The sequence below is a fragment of the Brienomyrus brachyistius genome, chromosome 12 (genome assembly GCF_023856365.1).
Source record: "Brienomyrus brachyistius isolate T26 chromosome 12, BBRACH_0.4, whole genome shotgun sequence".
In the NCBI taxonomy this organism is placed as follows: domain Eukaryota; kingdom Metazoa; phylum Chordata; class Actinopteri; order Osteoglossiformes; family Mormyridae; genus Brienomyrus; species Brienomyrus brachyistius.
This window is the reverse complement of record NC_064544.1, coordinates 11642261-11655265: the sequence shown is the minus strand read 5'-3', so window position 1 is coordinate 11655265 and position 13005 is coordinate 11642261. Positions and strand designations below refer to the sequence as shown.

General features: G+C 38.9%; 1 protein-coding gene across 1 annotated transcript in view; it reads left to right on the top strand.

The window, feature by feature from the left end:
* Positions 1 to 6772, top strand: part of LOC125704441 (receptor-type tyrosine-protein phosphatase delta-like) — a 362466-nt gene extending 355694 nt beyond the window's left edge. Inside the window, 5 exon segments of the mRNA XM_048969994.1 lie at positions 447 to 573; positions 770 to 895; positions 2093 to 2247; positions 2690 to 2825; positions 3367 to 6772. Of these exon segments, the coding sequence (XP_048825951.1) occupies positions 447 to 573; positions 770 to 895; positions 2093 to 2247; positions 2690 to 2825; positions 3367 to 3435 (613 nt within the window). The 3' untranslated portion in view covers positions 3436 to 6772.
* Positions 6773 to 13005: the final 6233 nt, after the last annotated feature.

The following is a 13005-nucleotide window of genomic DNA, read 5'->3' as shown; positions in this document are numbered from 1 at the left end:
AGGTCACTGCACCAAGAATAATGACAGCTAGCTAAATGATATCCATAATTAAATGCAAAGTGCAATGCAAAATTTTATATATTCAAAGTCAATACCACATTAGAGTTATTTCCTATTCACATGCACAGAATTTATTTCTCTGTTCTGCATGGGATAGTCTCCAGCCAAGACCATCCACCCCCTTACCCCCACCAACACCACCCACAATCCCAGCAACCCTGTAGCAGATAACTGAAGGGTGCATGCCATTTTATATGATAAAAGCGTATTAACTATACAAAGGTCTGCTGAAAATGCCATTTTTAGAGGAAACCTTTGTCGCCAGCAATCAGGTAATTAGCTACCTTTAGGACGATAAAAGCATTCTTTCCGGGGATTTAAACAAATTATTTGTAATTGCAGTTTAAAGGTTTTTTTTTATTCTTCTTTTTCTGGTCCTGCTGCAGACAGCAGAAGGCCTACATCGCCACACAAGGGCCCTTGGCGGAGACCACGGAGGACTTCTGGCGGATGTTGTGGGAACACAACTCCACCATCGTAGTCATGCTGACCAAGCTTCGCGAGATGGGCCGCGTGAGTGCTGGGAAAATCATAATCACTGGGGAAATAGAAATGCCAGTGTCAATGGGAAAAAGTTATACTGGCTACTATAAGTGATGTGAAGAGCAGAGGACCACGTAGCACAGAATTAATGGCGTGGATTTGGAGTAGAGACAGGACCGAGACTGATGGAGACCCATTTCCCATGGTGCTTCTGGTTTTCTTGCAGGAAAAATGCCACCAATACTGGCCCGCAGAGAGATCCGCACGGTACCAGTACTTTGTCGTGGACCCTATGGCGGAGTACAACATGCCACAATACATACTAAGGGAATTCAAAGTGACGGATGCCAGGGTAAGGCCTGCGATTCCGCTTTAGCGAATGAAAAACTGACGCGCAAATTCTCCATATTTCCCGTCGGCCAATCACGAGACTGATGACTTGCAAGGCTTATTACTCATTGGTTGATTGATTAATTGGTTGTGTCATTTTATTGATTATTTTGTTGATTAACGTATGCTTGAGTACTGTAGTGCACCTAAATGAAGACTTATATGGTATAAACATTGCCTGGCACAAGAATTTAATTTTATTACTAGGAAAGTGAGTTTATTGTTCCTGGACAAATGAGTCACATTTTTACCATACCATGTGTGGTCGGAAAGGGTTTACCCATTGATTGCATTGATCTCCTCGGTCTCACCATTACAGCTCTGCTTCGTTGCACATTTAGAGGGAAGAAGACGAAAGATCAGCCAGGCTTATCTGCTGCTTTCGCTTTACTCCTGCACTAATGTGGTGATCCTGCTGTGAATTCTGAGTGGTCCGGCTATCTTTCTCGGGCATTCTTAGCCTGTCCAGTAGCAGCTGATTAATTTCGTTAGTCAGTTAGCTATTTGCCGTTTGTCGATTTGAACTTTGAAACAAATATAAATTGGTGGCAGGCCTTTATTGTAAATGCTGAATTCAGCCTAGTATGGGGTAGTAGGAGCCACATATAGGTTGAATTTCAAGGTTAACAGTTCTATGGGATGTTGACGTTGCCTTTGTCGTAGACGTTAGAGAGGACCCTTCATGACGAACATTTTTTTATCATGGTTAAACTACGTTACCGAAATACCATTCCCTAAAAGACACTCATTGCAAGGACCTTGCGAATTGCTCACATCAAAAATAAAAGAATGTTATCTCAAATATTTAGATGCAAACATTCAGTGGAAAGAATGTTCCGGAGAGATATGTCAGTTTCCCTAGATCAAAGTGCTCCCTGACCTATCTCGTTTGTAAAAAGGATTTTATAACTGCACATACCTTTGTAATTTCTTTTGGCAATAATTCCGTCAGTTGGACATTAAGACGTGGGGTAAACAACCGGCACTAACCTTGACTGCCTCGAGATATACCAGCGCATTTCCTCAAACAGTAATTTGTCACAGGTAGCTTCCTGTTTGACTTGCGCTCAGAGCGAGTGTTTGAAGTTCCTCAGACGCTTTTGCTCCCCCTGAACAGCAGGAGTAATGCTTTCCACTTTGCCTGGGTTCTTCTTTCCAGGATGGACAGTCTCGAACAGTAAGGCAGTTCCAGTTCACTGATTGGCCCGAGCAAGGAGTTCCAAAATCAGGTGAAGGCTTCATCGATTTCATAGGCCAAGTGCACAAAACAAAGGAGCAGTTTGGCCAGGATGGGCCCATCTCTGTGCACTGTAGGTAAGGAGAAACAGCTTCTTTTCTGCGGCCATTTGACTTTACACATTGGCCTCTCTTTCAGTAAAACAACACTCTTAATGCAGCTGTTTAACTTCGAAACAAAGGGTGATATGAATCACCGCATTGAAGCACGATTGCTGTAGAAACAACCTCGTTTGGCTTCCCCCCCCCCCCCTCTGTGGTCATTCCTGGGGGAGAGGCCCTGCCTAGACAGATCAATTACATTCTAGACACCCAGAACCTTATACCCCAACGGCTTTCAAAGGTGCTGACATGTCGCTGGCTCAGGGTTAAGTCCAAACAAGACGGCCTTAAAAAGAAAACCTTGCCGTTTATCACTCTTTCTGCACAGAGGGCTGAAGGTGATTGTGAGGTGAGACTTGATTTGTCTCCAAAGTCATCAAGTTTTAAAATTTTAACGTGTTTCGTTAAATCTCCGCAGTGCTGGTGTGGGGAGAACAGGCGTCTTCATCACCCTCAGCATTGTCTTAGAGCGGATGCGCTACGAGGGCGTGGTGGACATATTCCAGACAGTCAAAATGCTGAGAACACAGAGGCCAGCCATGGTGCAGACGGAGGTAAGGACGGCGTTAGCCAGACTCCCTTGTCGCCCGCGGCAACCCAACATGCTATCACAGCTGTTCATTGGCTGCCACAGGCACACTGGGCCTCCTAGTTCCCTGGAACTGTTCTTCGGTGCCCTAATTCTCACACTCCCACTTGTGCATGACCACGATGGTCAGAGATCATCTGTCCACCTGATGCCTTCTGCAGTTGCCACAGTTGGCCGGTGTTTTGAAAAGACATTCCATGCTTCAGAAAATACCCTTAAAAATACACGTATGTATGGCAAAAAATGTACTTGGGAGTATCTCCTTAAAGGTCTTGTTCGTTAAAGGTTTAGCTAAATGCAAATCGGCCTTCGTTAACATAAACACTCTTCGGCAGGGTTTTATGCTGAGATATACAAAATGGTTTAAAATATTATGATGAATATTATGGGATCCTGTTTTACACTTCTTGAGAAATGGGAAAATGATAAATGAAAAAAAAACACATAAATAAAAATATTAAACATAGGACAGATGTATTTACGCACTTTTATTTATTCTTTGATAGGATCAGTATCAATTCTGCTACAGAGCTGGACTGGAATACCTGGGAAGCTTTGATCACTATGCAACGTAAAAGTTCCATTACTGGGGGAAAAGCAACGGGACCCCTCGTCACCCAGAGAGCCGCTCTTGAGCCATACCTACCTGCTTAAGAAGTACTTCTTCACTTCTAGCTATGGACAGATTAAGTGTCAATTGTGAAACACAAACAAACGAAAAAAAAAGAAAAAACAGATTCCGGGTGGACCAAGAATTTAACTTGTTTCATAAACTACCCCTGAGAAACCACAAAGGAATCCTGACTGTTGAAGCAGCATAAAGATTGTTTGTTTTTGTTTCTTTTTTTCATTTTACTTCGAGGATTCCGTGTGAGTTCAAGACAAAACATAGCTATCAAGACAACAACAACAAACAAAACCAACCACTGCGGGAGGACCGGAGTTGGCGATCAGAATGGCCTGGAACTCAATGCACACTGTACAGCGAACATTTTCAGAGTTCCACTGTCACAAACACGAGGGATGCTTTCAAAAGGGACACCACCCTCTTGGTGAATTACGAAAGACAACATGACAACAATAATAATAAAGCCCAGTTCCCACCAAATGGTTCACTATTAATAATTAGGGAAGATGGGGAATGTTTAAAGAAAATAAAACTTATTGATTTAGTTTTTTAGTACTTTATTATACAGCTGACCTGTGCTTCATTTTTAACTGTGTAAAATTATTTCTCTTTTTTAACAAACTTTTATCATTTGATGAAGTGAATTAAACAGAACCTTTGCTTAATAGTTTTATTATTTTTATTTTATTTTTTTTTTGTTTCAACGTGTAGCTTTTTTTAAGCTGTAGAACTGCTCTAATGTATGTACCTTCAAACAGAGGAAATCATTACTTTTTTTTTTTTTTTAGCTATCTGGGGTTTTATTTGTTTTGGGTTTTCAGTTTGTGCGGACCTGTATTTACGGTATCAAATTTAGAATTTATATCGGCGTTTTTTTTTTCCTTTTCTTCCCCCACTCCATGTCACCATATTAGGTATATGGTTAACTAATGCCCATAACACCAATGTAATAAACTGGGACATTGTGGAATCAACAGGGGTGAGCAAAGTATGAAGTTGCTGCTACAAATTTTATTAGTTCTTCCACGTTGACGTGTATGATTTGCCAAAACAGCCTCTGAAACGAATTCCCAAGAAAAATATATACCTATATAATATATAAATGAATGATGAATACATTTATAAATGTATATCTAAAATAAGTTATATATAGAAAGCTTCCACACATCTCTGTATTTTGGGGGAACTATTCACTGGAATGCACATCGGTAGAACACAACCGTTTTCTGACAAAATGCATCTTTTCACATGCAATAAATAATTTTCTATGTAGATTTTAGTTTCTTTATTTTGTGACTTTCCTCTGGAGAGCATCACTGGGACGAAACGCCGGTGTTGCCAACATCTATCGGAGAACGACAGCCTGAGATTTCAGATCGGATCTGGGTGCCGTACTGGAGTCTGAAAGGACAAAGGAAATGTTACCATTCTTATCAAATTCCCACGTTTCACGTAAAATTGTTTTAATTTAGCCTTTATAGTGCCTTATATCTTATGCCTGTTTTTATAATAATCCTTTGAATTATTTTATGCATTACTTAATTGGTCTATCTATATAAATATACATATTTATATATTTTACCTTAAGTACCAATTTATTTTGCTGTATTATATGAAATTCTATATGCAAACAAGATGATTGCAGTAGTTTTTTATTTTCGTGGCCTTAGTCGGGCACCCCCCCCCCCCCCCCCCCCCACACACACACACACACAAACCTTATCGTTACTTTACTTTCGGTTTCATATTTAAAAGTTATTCATGCTGTAACCATATATTATTAACCAGCACTTTGAAACTGTAGGTGCAGTATATTGAAATTTAAAACAAGTTATTTTGTTAGCATGCAACAATATTACGTGTCGGGGCACTGAAGGTTACGTGCCAACAGAAAGATTTTCTGTACAGGCATGCGGACGGGACAACCATTCGCCTCGGCGAAGCGCTTCAAACACTTTAGACTGTTTTAAGACCAAACCTTAGCAGTGAAAAAGCACTTTCTCTACTGATGAGGAAATAGATGTTTCTAGGAAGACCCTGGAAGACATTTAACATGACCAGAATGTACTGAATGCAGAGTCCCATCTGAAAACAAGCCTCCTACAAAGGAAGAGGCTGATGTTTTAGGGGATAAATATGGATCAGGTACACAGAGACATATTATTGAAAAAAAAAAAAAGCAAGAAGTGGGAAAATGATCCACTGGTGCAGGTTTGCTTTTAAATTCCGACAATCCTGACATTTATGAAGTGTTTAGCGTGCTTTTGTAGCATTTTGAAATACTTTTGTTTTCGGATGTCAAAGATTCACAGGTAATTTTGATTGGATTCTTCCTCCATGGATGTGCATTCCAGTTGTTTTCTTTCCCTTACGTTAAGCAGATAAACTAAAAAAAAAAAAATATTAAATCTGAAAAAAAGCCAGCTGCTCAGCCAATCAGAATTTTCTTCTCCTTCCTGCTTTTCTGTCCAAAGTATGTAACTAAATTAATATCATTTAGCCCCTTAAATCTGCGGATTCCATGTTTGATTTTATCTCGCATTTGGCTACTTCTTTCCCTGTTAAAATAATAATTATTAAATATGCTCCTATTGACTTACCCATTGACTTCTATTACATTTCCATGTTTCCTTTTGTATTGTCACTTTTCATTTTTTTAGATATGCATGATTACGTTACAGAATGGCCACTGCAGGCTCCCGTAGGAAGAATTGCACTTTCTATATCTTTGTACTATGCACTGCCCTATTGATTCTAAACCCAATAATGCATTACTTGAACCCATGTGTAAGAAATTAATGAAACCTTCACTTTGTGTGTATGTAAATAACACAGAAAATAAAATATCAGATATAAATAAAAAGACAAAAAAAAAAAGGTTTGTGGCAGAAATGCCTCCGTTTTGGTGCCATGATACTCCAACACACGACTGCAGATCTGTCTTAAACATCTGTTACGTGGCTTCGCCATTGAAACTTGGGGTTTCATAACAAAAATAAACGTTGTGTTCTCTGCTCTCTATCTATCTCTCGTCTGGATGCATAGACTGAAATTAATAAATGAAACTGTAAAAACATGGCTTGTTAAAAGAATCATACAATTACCTCTGATTAGTAGTACGCGTAAATGTTTTTTTTTTTTCTCAGAACGAAAGGAGTGCTTTTTATTTTCTTACCTAGGTTACATTGATGGCGAAAGACATCCGTCTGAAAATCAGTTCTTTGCTGACTCAAGTTCCATTTGTTACAAATGAATTCTAATAAAAAAAATGTCAGTGTTATGCATCCCTGTCTCTGATTTTTTTTCCCTCCGTGTTCCACAGTGGTTTTGAAGGACTACTTATCTTCACTCTTTCCCTGCACTGTCAGTCACAAAATCTGCATAAAAGGTTTTCTCCGTAGAACATTTGCATTGTGGCGTTGTCTCTGAAATCAGACCTCTAATCTTCAACCAGTCACTTGTTTTTTTCCGAAGGTTCTGCTGAATATTTTAACTATTTTTTTCTGAAAATATAAAGTCTCATTTCTATTAAATGTTCTTCTGATCGATGTATGTTTTAAAAGTTGTGACCCAACTTTATTTTCATTTTTCCCAGTCCCTAATGTTCTTTCTTCTCGGTGTTTAGCTCAATATCCTGGAGGTTGCTGCTGTTACCTTATAGAACGTATTTCATTTGAATTGCCAGCTTAAAAATGTTATTCTTGATGAAGGATGAGCTAAAAGGTGTAATAATGTTGAAATTATAGGTAAGAATGTTGTATTCATTCATTTCTGTCTTCTGCTTTCTAGATGTTTCTGTATTTTGGGGTCAATCCATAACTCTGCATTCTGAGAAGCTGAGACGGTCTTCGTGGTTTCATATCTTCAGATATATCAAAGTTTTTTTTTTAAGGTAACGAATTTTTATTTTTTGTCATTTGTAATAGAATGGTGTTTGTACCCATCCTGGGTTATTCGCTATCTTGCACCCATAGCTTCCAAGACAGACTCTGGACCTCCACGACCTTTGATAGGACAAACAGGTACAGAAAGTGGATGGATGGATGAATGGATGGAACATTCCTGCACCCAACAGACATTCTTGTAAACTCTTTAATGTAACGTAAAATATCTCTGCTTTTTTCATGAACTTCAGATTTACAAACGTGGATTGCAGAAGAGTAAATGGCAATTGTGACAATTTTAAATAAGTTCATAATACTGAAATGAACACTACTCATTTCTGAAATACATTCAAAAAGAGACTAAAAATGAAACTGTAGTAACACTTTACTTGAAGCTCTCATCTATAAAACATACCTTTATAATAGTCACTATAAGATTTAATAAAGTATTACGATATCTTCCATTGACAGTCATAAGGCATTATATTGTTAATTACTGTATAAGCTCAGTTGAAGCTCTCATCTATAATGCACTATGGATACCTTCATAATACATTATACTGGTCAGTATACAGTAAGAATTCAGGATGCTTTGTACTGCTTTGTAAAGGTATCTATAGTACATTATTGATGACAACTTCATGAAGCATTCATGATGCATAAAATCATGTCTATAATGTGTTATGCCTTTTTAACAATTATTAATAGCCACATTTATAATGCTTTATGAGTGCATTATAATACGTTATGAATGTGTTCATAGATTCTTATAAGCATGGCATTCATAAAAGTGTTACCAAAATTGCATATCGTATTTGCCTTTGGACTGTATAAACATAAAAGTAAGTATTTATCCATAATTCCTTGTTTTTTGATGCTTGAATTAAAAGTTTATTCAAGGTTTTCTCCAAATAACTTCCTTTTCGGACCTTAACTGTTCTTCAGAGATAACCTTCAAATGGAAAAACATATTTGCAAGTCAGAAAGTCATACTGTACACCCTAGGTTAATAAAGCAAGTCCTGACAGAAAATCACAGCCGTGATGTAATGCCTGCAAGCACATGCATTTGCAGTATCTCACGAGCCTTTTGAGAGCATGCGGTGCTCTCCTGGGTTACATACACGTGCATCCAGTCTTTAATGACTGACATGTTGTCGCTGTTCCACAGGCACGTTTGTCTGAAGCTACAGTGTTATGGGTCTCTATCCTATTCAATAGAGAAGTTTCCAAGAACTTCACAGACGCAATTCTGTCATCTGCACATTGCTTAATATCCTAAAGACGATCCCCATAGAATGCCCAATCAATTAGATATCATATAACACTTTTTTGTTTAAATATAACGTATTAAAATGTAAGAGAAAAATTGGTAGCACTTTACTTGAAGGTATAATGATGTATAATGTATATTGTCATGTGTAATATATAATGAAGGTGTCTATAGTGCATTATAGATGAGAGCTCCACAACGCATTCGTAATGCATTATAAACATGGCTAGTTATAGCCATGTGTGATTATGATGACTGTTTTAAATGAAGTGTTTTACTTTTAAAGCTATTAATGTATCCTTATATGTGTTTGAAAAATTCTGGAATACTGGGTTTTTGTACTTTGTACTTTTGTACTTACAGGTTGTACCACATATGAACTGTTTTTTTAAAAAACAGATACATATACAGATTTATTGAAACTTACTGAGGCTGTTTACTCCACAGGAATCGGTCTGAAATATTGTAGGCCTATTGACATTGCAGAACACATATTTACTGTACTGTACATCTCTTTCAAATGCAGGTTGTTCATGTCTGTGTTCCTTGTAATTGTAATAACACCAGACTAATATGATGCAATACGTGATCTGTTGATATGCAGTGCGTTAGCTGTAGATAACCCGAGCTGAAGACAATTACTTTTTTCCAATCATCAGTGTTTTTGTTTAGATTTTTACCTGTCAGATGTTTTCATGCAACATGTACAATATCGCTTTGTGAAATAGATACATATCATCCCCATTATTATTATATTGATGTATCCAGTATCCTTTGTTTTCAGAATTCTACCATGTTCTACTATGTTATTCCATTCAGTTTACATTCAGCATCAGCCACCTCTCCACCACTTTCGGGCTGTGCTCTTTGCCCTTGTGTTGCCTGTGTCACAGTCTTCTTTCATCGTGCTGTTGTTATAGCAGTGGTTGACACTGCAGTATTTGAGGATGATCTTACAGGCATTTAATGAGGCAAGTCTTATGACTGAACCTGTAACAAGTGCAGTTTGGGGGCTGGACAGCTACGATTGAAAATTGCCCCACAAGCCAAGTCTGAGGAAGTTTCCGGGCTTTAAACTTTATTGGTAATTAATTGGAATTAATCATTTTTCTTCCTGAGAAGGCACGGTTTGGTGCAGTGGTTAGCTGCTCGGGGCCTCATACCTCTAGGCCTAGGGTTCGAGTCTCTGCGCTGGCCCCTTTTGGGCATAGTTCCCATGTTCTCTCTCTGTCGTTGTGAGTTTCTTTGGTTTGCCCCAACAGGTCAAAAACATGCTAAGGTGAACCAATGTTGTCAAATTGTGTATATGTACCTTATGATGGGTTTGTGCCCCTACCTTGTGCCCGGAGGTACCGGAATAGGCTACAAACACCCATGACCCAGCGTAGGGCAAGCGGGTACAGAAGATGGATGGGTGAGTTTTTCAACCTTTGCCAAACCCCTCAACAGCCTCCTCTGAAAGAAGGTCTTTGATCTGGTCCATTGGCCATGCCGGGTTTCTGACCTCAAAGCGGTCCTCTGTGACAGCCTGCCTGTCTGTTATCCTCTGATTTCTAAAAACTTTATTTCATAGGTAGATTCTTCAAATGAGGCTTTAGGGGATTTCCTTCCCCAAGGGGCGAAGAGGGTCGAGAGCCCCATGCTGTGCTTTTTGCTGAGAAGTGATTTATGGTGACATCAAAGACGAATATCATTCCATCATGTGGGTAGTTCTCAATCTCCATTATAACCACCTGGGGCAATGATTCATTTCCTGTTCAAATCACACTCTTGTAATGGCTGTACTGGATCACTTATAGCTCAGGTGAGGTAGTTTTTTTTTTTTACTTCAGTATGACTTGTTTTGTATAATGTGGTTTAATTTTGACATATTTCTGTTTTGATTACCAATGCTAATCTGCTAAATGCCAAACCAGAACAGATCACAACGATATTTCAGCTGCATTTGTGTATTAGCTTCCCATTATATCCATTCAGTTACCGGGCCCCTCTCTCCATCCGCCGCATGTTTTTTTTATCCTGCTCGTACCCCTGTTTGTCCCGAGTGCCGCTTTCAGAAATCCATCTTGCCGGCCTTAAGAATATATCTCTTGTCTTCCTGTCTCTCCAGCACTCAATTCCTTTAGAACTTGTTGTGTTTGGAGATTTCCATTGTACTGAAGCACTGGAATATGAGATAGAACTAAACATTTTCCTAAGTGAAATCATTTCGCCCTCTCAGTCAGTCCTCGGTAGGGTTGTAAGTCAGACGGAGGACCGTGGAGCTTTGGAGGAACGCACGGATGCTCGTCTGCTCCATCGATGTGTTGTATCAATGTTCCCCACTGTGATCCACCAACGTAGCCCCAGGGGCCTCATTGCTAGGCAGAAACAGCACAGGAAGAGGCACAAGTTACTTTGCGGGGTTGAAACATACAGTATGAAGAATAAAGCAGAATGTCACTGGTGCCTTTTCATGTGCCTGTATAGCTCAGGGTCTGGCTTATTCATTTCCAAAAACATGAATCCGTTCTTCCATTACATCCCTATCACACTAAATCATTTTCTTTATATAACTTCTTTTATGAAGTGGTAATGTTAGTGACTATCTGCATGGGCTAAGATTTAAATCAATACTTAACTGTCCGGGAGCTTGCGACATAATTGATCGCGGTGTCCGAAACAAACCTGTGCAGAGATCGCGGGGCGTCGTTCCTTTGGATGTGCATGCGGAACGTTTGCGATGCCAGGCGGGGTAACACGAAAATACCACGCTTAGCTGTGGCCTCCGAGCAAAATCCATAGCTCTGCAGAAATCAATAACAATCGCTCTGGAGATATCATCACAGCGAGATTCAACAGAATTGAATCAGAAAGTTGTCTTTATGGCAGAAAAGTGAATAGTGGAATGTAAGCCTGCAGAAGGGATAATAGAGGCTGTCAAGTCTGAAGTCTGCTTGAAAGGTATGTAATTCAAAACATAACAATAAATATTGCATTGTGATGTATACAGCTGACATATTTCACAAGGCAACAGTGATTGCAGTCCAATCTACTGTGAACAGTGGAATTAAATTAATCCAGGCACATATTCTTCTTATGTTTCTTAGGCTAAAATAACTGTACACATGGATTTCAGTTTAAAGAACACGTTTATTGGCATGTAGTGAAATATGCATCAATATTAAACACATAGACTGCACTCTACGAATGTACATAAAAACACAGAAAACAACCGATTGAAATGTTACTTTGAGTGTTTGTCTGTGGAGCATCAAATTGATTTAGATTTAGAAGGTTTAACCCATTAATGACATAAAGCAAATATGGACTAAGACTATCATTGTATTCATGTATTTTTGAAGTTGCGTCATATCATGGGAAGCCATTATTGATCTAATATATTCATGGTGGCAAATTTAAACAATAGCATTGGTAACCTTGTCAAGAACTTTTATAAAACAGACGCCACTTAACAGATAATGTATGTCCTCTACCAGTTATAAGTAATGTAGTAGTGTAATTATGAATTAATTTTCGGTTGATATCTGTAAACAGAACTAAACTAAAACTCTTAATATGGTTGTGTCAGGAGGATTTAATCATATTATTGTAATAAAAAATATAATGGACTGCTAAAATTGTTGTTCACTTATTTATTTCCACTTTTAGTGGAATCTTGACCTTTGCTATCTCGTTGACATTTCGGATCAGCTCTGACCGAAGTCTGCGCAGCTCTGTCTGCGCACTGATGCTGTCAAGAACCAGTGGAGCAGAATGATTAATGATGCACCTGTCTGAATTTTTTCATTATTACTGCACAGAACAACTGTACCCATTAATTCACGTGTTCTGTCACAGCCGCTGCAAGCTGCGAGGACATGAGTGTAGGGTAGGAGCTGAGGGTATATTTCTCCTTCGCCCTCCAAGGTCCCTGCGCCAATTATTGTAGTGATAACTACGCATAAGACTTCATTCCCTTAATCAGAATAAATGACCAGAGCAGCAAAAACTGAACGGTGCTAAGGCCCGATATACCTGAGGGTCTTTCAGGAGCAAACAAATCCATTACTGCCCAGAAAATATAATGCATCAGCACTTCAAGCTTGTCTGAATGAGCTTGGCCCATGAACACCTTCCTGTACGGAGAGTCCTTCCTATGTAGCAGTGCATGGGAAATTCCTGCAGTTAATCTCTTTTATAATGGGCACATTAATGTATAAACATGCAGCCGCAGCAGGAAATCAAGAAGCACTGTGACTCACATGCTGTAAGGAGGAAAGATTCGTGCATCTTTTGTTTAGTGAAACGCTCATTGGAAGCAGTCATGCCATTATTTAAAGAACTCCAAGAAGGTTGGCCAGATGTTATTCTGTGATATT